This window comes from Archocentrus centrarchus, unplaced genomic scaffold, assembly GCF_007364275.1.
Source record: "Archocentrus centrarchus isolate MPI-CPG fArcCen1 unplaced genomic scaffold, fArcCen1 scaffold_40_ctg1, whole genome shotgun sequence".
NCBI classification, from domain to species: Eukaryota; Metazoa; Chordata; class Actinopteri; order Cichliformes; family Cichlidae; genus Archocentrus; species Archocentrus centrarchus.
Window position 1 is genome coordinate 1,827,311 of NW_022060266.1, and position 12,571 is coordinate 1,839,881.

General features: G+C 40.8%; 1 protein-coding gene across 1 annotated transcript in view; it reads right to left on the reverse strand.

The window, feature by feature from the left end:
- LOC115776867 (activating signal cointegrator 1 complex subunit 3-like) overlaps window positions 1-459 on the reverse strand; it is a 45,492-nt gene extending 45,033 nt beyond the window's left edge. Inside the window, 1 exon segment of the mRNA XM_030724650.1 lies at window positions 433-459. Coding sequence (XP_030580510.1) covers window positions 433-459 — 27 coding nt within the window.
- Between the last annotated feature and the right edge of the window lie 12,112 nt (window positions 460-12,571).

The following is a 12,571-nucleotide window of genomic DNA, read 5'->3' on the forward strand; positions in this document are numbered from 1 at the left end:
TTGCCTTGCTGAGAACTGCTCTCATCAAACACGCCACTCTAAAACAGCATAGCTAATGATGGTGCTTTTCCAGGTGTGCGAGCTGCCAATTCCAAGCATTAATGCACCTCCACACCATCAGAGATGCAGGCTTTTGAACTGAGCACTGCTAACATTAACATTTACACAACCTTACACAACCTTTGGAATGGAGGTTGTAGTTCTGAGTCTGATGAATGGGGTTCCTGTATCAAACATAGCTGATTGATCATTTTTGTCTTTTTTACTACAGATCAAATGCCACACAAATTCCACTTTACCCGCTTAGATTTGGGCTTTTTGTTTAGTTACTCCTCGGCCTCCTTTAGCAGTAACGGTCTGTTTGTAGCTCTGGAGGCCAGGCTTTCTGAATTTGAAGCTTGGCTCCACACCCTGGAAAATCCTGTATCTAGCCAGGCCCTTGTAGCCGGTGTGGACCATGGTAGCTTAGCCACTGTTAGTCCCCCCCCAGCAGACCCTGAGCAGCAGGGAGAGCAGGCCAGCTGGGTGACGGTGAGGAGGAAGCAGAAGCCCCAGGTACACCACCACGTCTCATCATGTCTCTAACCATTTTTCCCCACTCAGCAACACACCCACCGAGGAACAAACTGGTTATTGGCTTCTCTCCTCCTGCCATCCCCCCAAAACCCCATCCCCACAGAGACGGTGCCTGCTCCCAGACCACCAAAAAACAAAGCTAAAATCAGCAAAAACTGAAGAATAAAACAATTAAATGTGGATTGTTAAACATTAGGTCTCTCTCTTCCAAGTCCCTGTTAGTAAATGATTTAATAATTGATCAACATATTGATTTATTCTGCCTTACAGAAACCTGGTTACAGCAGGATGAATATGTTAGTTTAAATGAATCAACCCCCCCGAGTCACAGTAACTGTCAGAATGCTCTAAGCTGGGGAGTTCCCATGATGCACTGAGTGTTTCTTTTCATTCACCTCTTTTACTCTGTTTATATTAGTTATTATTAATCTCTGTCTCTCCCCCCTCAGCAGATGACCCCCCTCCCTGAGCCTGGTTCTGATGGAGGTTTCTTCCTGTTAAAGGGAGTTTTTCCTTCCCACTGTCACCAAGTGCTGCTCATAGGGGGTCGTTTGGACTGTTGGGTTTTCTCTGTAACTATTGTATTGTTTTTAAGTTACATGATTGTTGAGACATAAACAGGAACTTTAGTATTAAAGAGGGAGATGATGAGCATTAAAGGACCCCAAGACAACATCTAAATTGTGTATCACAAAAAACACAAACAGGAACGTTTTGTCACTACAGAGCAGTGACAGAAATACAAAGAATGGGTAAACTCATCCTTTTCCATAGCTAATGCCTTCTTTAGTGATTTTAAAGGAAGTGATCTGAATGTAGCTCAATTCTTAAGCAAGTTTCATGTTTTTACTGTACTGTTGTCTTCAAACAGTTGGACAAACATAAAATAAACAGCATATGCCTCACCCCATTCCTTAATCGATACCATAAAATACAGGATAACAACCATGTATCCTCACTCTGGCTTATGCATCGAATTTGTTGGATGAGTTGGTGTCCCATCAGCTAGCTTTGCAGATTTACACAATCATTTGATATGAACAGAAAATATTTTGGCAAGTGCTAAACTGTAAAACTTTAATGGCTCAGTGTATAGGACTGAGACAGTGGCTGCAACCTTAACCAACAGCACCACCTTTGTTCTGTTCTTTAGCCATTAGCTGAATGAGAATCTGCAACAAAGTCTTAGGTTACTTTGTGTGTGACAGAAACATGTCTGTTTGGAGCATTGTGCGGTTTTCTTTGTTTTTTACTATAACTATGCAGCATTTGCACTGTGACTCCTGAGACTGATAAACCCCCCCACAGAAATGTGTGTGTGTGTGTGTGTGTGTGTGTGTGGAGAGTGGTCCTCTCCTCATGGAGAGGTTGTGTCCTGGGAACTGCTACTGGTCTTTTTAGCACAATAAGCAGCAGAGACAGTGTTGCTGCAGGTGGACCCTCCTGCTGTCAGAGCGCACATAAATCTGCCAGAGGAGGGTGTCCATGTGTAACCTGCACCTCCAACAAACAGCACTGCAGACTCATCACACTGCATCTGAGTTCTCAGTGAAGCTGTTTAAATGAATGGCAGCTCAACCTGCTGCTCAGTAAACTTCTGTAAGTCTGACACTGTAGAATTAAACACACATACCAGCAAACATTTCTGCAACCAAATAAATATCAAATTAAATCTCACTCAAACAATAATAAAGTGCTTTACTATGTTTTTCTGAATTTGAAAATTCATGGATAGCAGCAACAGTTAGATTTTAGCATTAAAAATATTACCTTGATTAAGGATTGTGCATACTGGTGGATTAACCATTACAGAAATATTAAAAGTGATTTTCATACTTCATACTTTTGATTCAGGGCAGCTGTGACAGAAGTCTTACATTGGATGGCACTCTTATAAATTTGTTGAGCACTCAATAACAACATAAAATTGCAATAATAAAAATGTTAAAGGGAGTTTTTCCTTCCCACTGTCACCAAGTGCTGCTCATAGGGGGTCGTTTTGACTGTTGGGTTTTCTCTGTATTATTGTCGGGTCTTTACGGGGGGTGGCTGTAGCTCAGTAGGTAGAGCAGGTCACCTACTGATCGGAAGGTCAGAGGTTCGAATCCTGGCTACTCCGGGCTACATGCCAATGTATCCTTGGGCAAGATACTTAACCCCAAGTTGCTCTCCGACCGTTCTGTTGGAGTATGAATGTGAGTGAATGTTAATTAAAAGCACTTAGCTTCATAAAAATGGAAGTGCTTGTATGAATGGGAGTGCATGGGTGAATGCAAACAGGTTGTATAAGCGCTTTGAGTGCTCATACTGAGTAGAAAAGCGCTATATAAGAACTAGTCCATTTACCATTTACCCACAATACAAAGCACCTTGAGGCGACTGTTTGCTGTGATTTGGTGCTATATAAATAAAATTGAATTGAATTGAACTTTCCAAGCTGATTGTGAGAAGTGTCAAAATATTTGTGTGCATTCATTCCCATGTCTATTTCTGTGTCTTCCTGTGTGATTGACACAGCAGCAAATAAGGCTCATATTGCTCTACAATCGCCAAGCAAGTACTGGAAAACGACACTTTTCACAGCTCATCCAGTCCAAAGAAAGCTGCTGGGATTATTTTCTGTCTGCTCACTGACAAACATTCATGCATGAATGCTAGCTGGGATATATATATGTATATTTTTTTTAGGTAAATCTTAAATCATCTCTAGAAAAACAGCAATTATTTGATATCTAAAGGCAGCATTTTAGAATTGTTTATTTTGTCTGATTTTGTGGGTTTAACATGACAGTGGATTTGAGAACTGTGACAGTGCTGAGTACAGTCCCTGCAGAAAATAAAAAGCAAAGTGTGGTATCATTATTATTATTATTATTATTATTATTATTATTATTATATTATTATATTACACTGTTTTTTTTTTTTTTTGTCCTGTGTGATTGACTCACATGAGGTCTTTAACATCATAAATCTAGTTCTGGATTTAACAGAAAGACAAGTTTTACATTGTTTAGTGTTTTTGCATAATTCACAGATTTGATTTAAAAAAAATGTAATCATATAATCTGTAGCCTCATTAAAGCAGCCTCCCCACTTCTTCTCCCTGTCTGACCTCTGGATGCCTCTGAAAGTGCAGGGCACAAAAACATCCATATCAGCAGCTATTACTGCAATAAGTCTCTCCTACTAGTGGATAACATAACAGTGGATTTAGTCTCAGAAGTAGTACATAGAAAGGGTTTTTAGCATGTAGAAAATGTAGTAAAATATAGTAAAAAGAATAACTAAAACCCATGTAAATACTAAAGCTAACATAGAAAGTAAAACGTTACTTCTGCAGTTGCCGTGTGACTGGATGGGACTATTGTTATTACTCAGAGGTTTTGGAAACATGCATAAGTTCACCCAGAAGACTGTAGTTTGATCCCTGTGGGTATGCTTTGCCCACAGCAGGTGGCAGTATAAAGAAGTGAGTGATGAGCTGACGTAAGATATTTGCAGAAGCAGAAGAAACCTTTTAAACTTTCTGTGCTGTCCTGTTTGCCGTGGTTTCTCTGTGCTTCTCTTCGCTGTCCTTGTTCTAGAAGCGACCTGTGACTGAGGCTCAGGTTAGAGTGGCTCGTGGAGGAAGCAGAAAGTCCATCGACGGATCCTCCCGTCCACATGTTTGGGCGAGACACTGATCTCCTGTCATGATCCTGGGCCGTTGGCCCAATACGCCTTATGTTCTTTGAGTTGTGTTGTTTAGTTATGATCACACACATGAATGTGTGTGATGCTTAGGATGCATTTAAAGGCATAAATAACGTGCTGTGTGATTGGGTGAATTCAGCTTGTGTAAAATAGAGTTCAAAAGTGCAAAATAAAGACCCTTCCATTTATTCTCACCCCAGTATGTGGCTGCCCCTTCCTGAGCCTGCTTCTGCTGAAGGTCTGTATCTGTTAAATGGGGGTTAGTTATCCCCACCTACTCATAAGGAGACTGTCCCCGTTATCTTCTGTCATATCTGAAACACTGAGATTACCTTTGCTGTAATCTTGTTCTGTGTGATTAAATAAATGGCTTTAAATGGATATTAATAACCTGAGCAATCTAAAGCCTGAGATTTTAGCTCACAAGGATGATACCAACATCTGCTATAAACAATATAAAGTATGACAGAAAATATGTAAAAGCAGAATGTGCCCCCTTTGGCTGTAAATTAATATAGTGCTGTGAATATGATCCGTTCCATCCATCCATCCATCCATCCATCCATCCATCCATCCTCTTCTGCTTCTCTGGGCTGGATTGGACTTGACGTGTGAATCTTCAGATTAATTATCCTGGCAGACGAGCAGAGTCTGATTTGTAATTGTGGCTGAAATCTCCTTTCTCAGCTGATTTGATACTTTTGAATGAATACTCTGTCTGTAAATCCTGGTGGCAGAGATTGAAGCTGTTCCCTGAGAGAAATATCTTTGTTTTAGCAACATTCTGACTTCTTTTAGCAATCTTCATCTTTTCAGAGCATCTGCTGTGAGTCTTTTGGTAACAAAACATAACAATTTCACATAAGGCTAAGACAGTAAACTGCATCCAGGCCAGAAACCCCTGCTGATAACACACAACACCTGCAAAGTCAACATGTTAACAAAAAGCTAACAGGGAGGGGCCCCGGTTCTAAATAATGTTAAAACTGAGTGTATGCCCACCAGAGGTGGGAAGTAACGAAGTACAAATACTTCGTTACTGTACTTAAGTAGATTTTTCAGGTATCTGTACTTTACTTAAGTATTTATTTTTCTGACTACTTTTACTTTTACTCCCTACATTTTTATACAAGTATCTGTACTTTCTACTTCTTACATTTTCAAACAGACTCGTTACTTTTTAACATCAGAGAAGTTTGCATTTCCGGTCAGTGCGCCTTCAAACATCAAACGATCTGAGCCTAAACGGAGGAATAATAAAACATAAGAGACAATCGTACTGGCGTATCCTCCATCACTGGGCTTATCTGGTACAAAGGAATTAAATACACAAACCCATATAATTAATGTATCATTTATAGCGCTATAATCGGGCCGGACCGAGTCCGAAGTTGCGCTGCGGCACATAAACAGCTTAGCTAGCGCTACTGAAGAGGAGCGAGCATGAAGGGAGTAACGTGTGGCAGGTAAATGCAACGTTTCTAAATGCTCAACAAATATCAGCAAACACACAAAGTGTGTGCAGTTTGTTACACAGTGTGTCTGCTAGCTAAAAGAAGAGCTGCTGTATTTCAGGGAGAGCAAAGAGAGAGAAGTTACTCAGAGATGGAGAAAGAGGACAGGAGAGGAAGAAGAGAGGTTAGATTTAAAGGTAAGGAGGACTGGAAAATAAACTGAAGAATGCTGACTTTGTGTATTCAAAGATTCTATGAAAATACTGCAGTTTAGTGTGTAATAAATAGGTCAGCTTGTTGTACTGTATTTACAGTAAAGCTCTGTGTTGGACTGGAGCACAGTGTTGTGTTCATGGTCAGAGTTACAGGTTACATCAGTGCAGCAGAGATAAGTCTGAATCAAAGCTGCTGATGCTGAGATTCATTCACTGAGTCCAACATTTCTACAGCCTGTATGCTGTCAGTGTAGGGGATGGAGATCAGCTCAGATAGCTGTGAAATACTGGGTTACATCTTTGTGATTCAGTTCATCCACACAGAGCAGTAAACCTCAGAGCAGCAGCAGCAGGTCAGCTGATCACAGTCTGCACACCAACATCATTTACTGGAGCTACAATAGAAAGCTGTGATTCTTCTCCCCATGCAGAACCACTACAGCTGATCTTAGGGTTCCTCCACCTTCTGAATCCCACTGTAACCCCTGAGTATCCTCATTTGTGTTTAGGTGGAGGCACAGTCACCCTCTGCTATGGAGGACACAGAGAATAGAGCTGTGTTTAAATTCCCTTTAACAGTTTGTGTCCTACATAACATTCAAGCTGAGTGCATTCATTAGGATTAAAATTTTAGATTGGAATAATGTTTGCATTCTCATGTAATATTATTTTATATTATTACAATAATATATAATGAGGTTCGGTTAGTTTTACACAAAAATAGCATTTAGAAACATCCTCCAAAGAACTACTTTTACTTTCTTACTTTGAGTACATTTCAGAGCCTGTACTTTTTTACTTTTACTTAAGTAGAGAAGTTGAACCAGTACTTCGACTTTTACTAAAGTATTTTTTAACATAAGTACTTGTACTTCTACTTAAGTACAGAATGTCAGTACTTTTGCCACCTCTGATGCCCACCCCACCCCACCTCCACCACACAACAAAAGCAGGGATGAGTGTCAGCCTTGTAGCATGGTAGCTTCCATTTGTACCCATACGTCTACAAGATTTTTCTGACGTGAGCAATTATAAGATATGCTAGGGAGTAAAAATAATGTAACAAGCAGTGTAACAAAAAAGCAAGTAAAGGAAAGCATTACTTTAAAAATGAAATAAATAATGTTTAATAATTATTCTCTTTAGTTTTGCTTTGTCATTTTAAATTTTTCACTTTAGTGCAGTAGATAAAAACACTTCTGTCAGTGGCCACATCTTCTCTGAGTTCGACTTTCAGTGGCACTTGCAGAGTTGGCCTACAGTAAATACCTAGTTTAGCATCTTTACAGTGTTACAGAATCATGAGAGCAGACCTGAGCAAACATGCTAATCTCACTAACTAATGTAGCACCATTTATGAAGTAGTAAGTCTGCTAATTAACTTCATGTGTTCTGTGTTGTTATCCTGTTGAAAGAAGAAAGAAGTGTGTGCAGGTTCACCGCTGTGAGGGCTCTCGGCCATCTGTCTGCGTGGGACCACCATGTGTGTAACAGAGTACCAGAGCGGGTTGTGCCTTTAAGAAGAGAATGGGGACTAAAGAAGATGCTATCATGCCTCATCCCTTTTTCTGACCTCTGACTTCTGCATGTACCCATCCCCATTCTTAGCCGTCTCCCTGCTCTGTGCATCATACCCCATCTATGTCTAATAAAATGGCACGCTATGAAAACACTATTCACAAGACAGCAGATTGCTGCTGAAGGAGCCCACATACATCCCAACCTTAATGTCCAGCTACAACCGGCTCTTTCTATCTCCAACATCCTTCTTTAACATACAAATTGGGTTTTGTGAAGCTGAATTGGAGATTAATGGCACACCATTTGGCGGTGCTTGTTCAAAAAGATTGCAGCCTTTTTTCCACAGTGTCTGTGAATAAGGTTAGAGATTAGACACTGGAGATTACTCCACTCTGCTTTCTTTGCGACTGTGATCAAGAGGCAGGCTGGATTACACTTTAACGTCGACTGAAGCAGGTGGTTCTCATGAGTACAAGGCAGAGCAGCCACTCTATCCTCTTACATTAGCAGCACACAATCAGCACACATGCAGCTTCTAGTAGGAAAGCATAATTAACCGAATATCAGTAAGTTATGAGTTTACATATTTTCTCCTTTTTGTATAACCTAACATATTGCAGTATGTTGAAAAAGGTTTTGTAGAAGTAATTGATAATTATGGATAATTGAAGTTAACACAGTTGTAGGATATGCATTATTGTGCACAACTCTCTTACTCCAGACCCGCTCCCGTGAATGTGCTGTGGTAAGTCCATGAAGCTGTGTCAGATTTCTGAAACTCAGAGGAAAGATTCCTACAAATAGATGGAAGCAAACAAAACAACTTCAGTTGTCATGGAAAAAAGGGGACTCTATAACATGTGATAATCTACAAAATTATTGTCCAATTACAGTAACTGCTGTCCACATGTATACTTTGTACTTATAGCCTGAGCATTTGCTTGTGTAAAACTGTTTTCCATGAGGATTGATGTGCCTTTTTTATGAAAGTCTTCTAGTTTATGTTTGTATGGAATGCTGGAGGCGAGTTTCCTCACAGAGGCAAAGAGCTTTTCATCAATTACAGCTCTTTTCCAGAGCCTTTCCAGATGTGAGGCCAGCTGTATGTCCTACACCAAAACATACTACGGCTAAAGAAACGAGAGGGTGGAAGTGAGAAAAGTGAGGGTTGAAGTGATTAACAGAAGTGAAATGAATTGCTCAGCTGCAGCCCATCTGCTCTGTGTTATCAGCTGTATGTGGATGGCCAGGAGAACAATAAAAAAGTCCATACAAAAATGTATAAACATCTTTCGGGGCAACTGGTCTTGTTTTTAGGAAGAACCCACAGAACTCCACAATAAACTGTGTCGTTTTGCCATTTTCAAAAGTTAACACGTTCAGACTGAAACATTTCAGAAACGATCTCCGTTTACTCGGAAACGCAAGACGCTGAAAATGCTGCAGTTCCCATTGCCAGGCCACAGGTTGGCGGTGTGGATATAGGAGCTGCAGACATACTGCGCCTGTGCGAGTGCCCCCGTTTTCAAAAAGCAGTGTTTTCATACAGTTCTCGTGTAAACGGGGCCTTACTGTGTGTGGAAATACCCTTCAGACCAGACACCTCTGTCTGAGCACATAGAACAAAATGAATATGTGTTGTAGAACAACCCCAAAAAGTGGCATGCTAAGACAGTACTGTCACATAGTGCATGCTTTTCAGTTGCTTTAGCTTGCTCATAGTTGCGAGAAAATTTGCAACCCACCTCACCCCAGTCTAACTTCATCAGTGTCATATCAGTTGTTACAGATGCCTGCTCTGTTCTGCCCTGTCATGCATGGAGCTGCTGCTCCAAATATGGTCACGGCTCTGTTCTGAGGACGTCCCAGAAAAGAGCCGGCGCTAAATGACCTCAGATGGAAATAACAGTCTTCTTTTGACTATTGTGGTCTGACTTCAGTGTAAATAGCAACATGTTTTAAAGTAGATGGATGCTACACTGTAACATGTGGCATTAACTGATCAGTATTAGCTGCCTCATTCATGGTTCACAATCACCAGATCATATTTAAAGTTGTGAGTCATTCAAACAGATACCAACTGAAGTCTGCTGTCTTGTCTCCACTCCAGGGTAAACATACTGTCCTTGTTGACCACTGTAACACAGTACAGCCAGACATTAGCATGCCTAGAACACACTGGCAGCCTTGCCTGTGAGCCTCATAAAGACTGAGCCCACACTCTGGGATGGGCTTTTCGTGTCTCTTTCCATCTTTAGCCTGACTTTGATGAGGAAAAATCGAGATAAATCCATCTGTGTCTGAAGAAAACAGAGCCACACATGCAGCAGGAAGGAGGACAAGGGAAGGTGTTATGTTTCAGGATTCACAGGAATTAGTGGTGAAAGGTTGTGAAAATAACACCGAGGCCCAAGCTGTGTGCGTGAAATTGTGAACAGAGGGATTAATGGGAGTGTAAAATGAGCATTAGAGCCCAACCCCACCGCGAAGCCACTTCACAGAGGTATGCCCACGTGGGACAACCCACTGCTTTAAAGGTTCTCTGCAACTGTGTGTGAGATGGCTGGAGAGACCTTCTCATACCCTGTGTGGTATTGTACAAGCTTCTATACTGGGCTTCAAAATTTCAAAGTTTAAAATCTCTTTTTGGATAGTTTGACTGATTTTAGTTGTAGCATCTAAATGTCTTCCTATATCCTTGAAAACTAAAATGATACAATATGACTGATGTCTATGTGAGAACTGAAATTACAAGGACCACAGAAAGCTAAGCAGACAGCTGTCTCAGGATATGAGAAAGACAATTATTGAAAAGCATGTTAAAAGTAAAGGCTACAAGACCATCTCCAAGCAGTTCCTGTCACTACAGTTGCACATTCAATTCAATGCAATTCAATTCAATGCAATTCAATTCAATTCAGTTCAATTCAATTCAATTCAATTCAATTCAATTCAATTCAATTCAATTCAGTTCAATTCAATTTTATTTATATAGCACCAAATCACAATAATCAGTCACCTCAAGGCACTTTATATTGTGAAGTCAAGACCCTACAATATGAAGAGAAAACCAAACGACCCCCTATGAGCAGCACTTGGTGACAGTGGGAAGGAAAAACTCCTTTTAACAGGAAGAAACCTCCATCAGAACCAGGCTCAGGGTGGGGGGGTCATCTGCTGAGGGGTGGGAGAGACAGGACATAAAACATGCTGTGGAAGAGAGACAGAGATTAATAATAACTAAAAAGAGGTGAATGAGTAGAAACAGTGCATTATGGGAACCCCCAGCAGACTAGGCCTATAGCAGCATAACTAAGGGAGGGTTCAGGGTGACCTGATCCAGCCCTAACTATAAGCTTGATCATAAAGAAGTTTGAAGCCTAATCTTAAAAATAGAGAGGGTGTCTGTCTCCTGAATCCAAGCTGGAAGCTGGTTCCACAGAAGAGGGCCTGAAAGCTGAAGGCTCTGCCTCCCATTCTACTCTTAAGTATCCGAGGAACCACAAGTAAGCCAGCAGTCTGAGAGCGAAGTGCTCTGTTGGGGTGATATGGAACTATGAGGTCTTTGAGATAAGATGGGGCCTGATTATTCAAGACCTTGTATGTGAGAAGAAGAATTTTAAATTCTATTCTAGATTTAACAGGGAGCCAATGAAGAGAAGCCAATATGGGAGAAATCTGCTCTCTCTTTCTAGTCCCTGTCAGTACTCTAGCTGCAGCATTTTGGATCAGCTGAAGGCTTTTCAGGGAGCTTTTACGACAGCCTGATAATAATGAATAATAGTCCAGCCTAGAAGGAATAAATGCATCAATTAGCTTTTCAGCATCACTCTGAGAAAGGATGTTTCTCATTTTAGAAATATTGCACAAATACAATGGGTTTATCTGAAATTAGAAGCAGGAAATTAGAGGTCATCCAGGCCTTTATGTCTTTAAGACATTCCTGCAGTTTAACTAATTGATGTGTTTCATGTGGCTTCATGGATGATAAAGCTGAGTATCATCTGCATAACAATGAAAATGTATGCCATGCTTTCTAATAACACTGCCTAAAGGAAGCTGGGCCAAGTGATGGCTTTTTGAGTAATGGTTTAATCCCTGACATCTTAAAAGCCTGTAGCCAGTTAATAAAGATAGAGATGATATTTAAGAATGAAGCATATATTATTCAGATATTTTAAGGTCCACGAGACTGAAGCCAATCTCTGTGGATGTGGCCGCAAGAGGGAAACTGATGACAAATCGAAGAGACAGATAATACTAATAGTAACCAAAGAGCCCAGAACCACTTCCAAGGAGATTAGAGGTGAACTCCAACACGAAGGTACATCAGTGTCTCTGAACAGATGAGACAAACTGGAGGCTATAGAGCTGAAGTTCACAGACTCATGAAATGAAACGTACAAAGAAAAAACACTGTACCTACTGTGAAACATGGAGGAGGCTTGGTTATATTCTGGGTCTGCTTTGCTGCATCTGGCTCATCTGGGTGTCTTGAATCTGTGCAGGTACAATGAAATCTCAGGACTATCTGACATGGTCTCTGCCTCTTTGACCCAGAGTTTTGAGGTTGTGATTTCTGTCCTTTGAGTTTAGCATTATTTGTCAGTGCTGAGTTTATCTTTACTTCTAGTCCTTGTTTTATGATTGTAGTTCCTTTTTAGTCCAGTCTGTCTATCTTAGTCTGTGTATTTCATTCTCATGTGTGATTTCTGTGTTGTCTTTCTGTCCTGGTGTCAGACTTGCACACTCTTAGTGCTGGTCTCAGTGTTAGTTTCTTCCTGTCTCTTGTCTCGTGTGGTTTGGTTTGTAATTCTGCTCTCTTGTCACTTTTCCTGTGATTAGTTTCAGCAGCTCTCCCACCTGTTGCCTGTTCCCTCATTATCATTTATCGAGTCCTGCATTTTGGGTCCATCTCTTGCCTGCCACACAACGAATACCCACACCGTGACACTACTAAGGCATTCTGCAGTGAAATGTGCTGACCAGTGTCAGAAAACTTTGTCTCAGTCACAGGTCATGAGTCCTCCAACAGGATAATGACCCAAAACACACACAGCTAAAAACAGCCAGAAATGGCTAAGAGCAGAAGACTGAAGTGGCCTTCGTAGA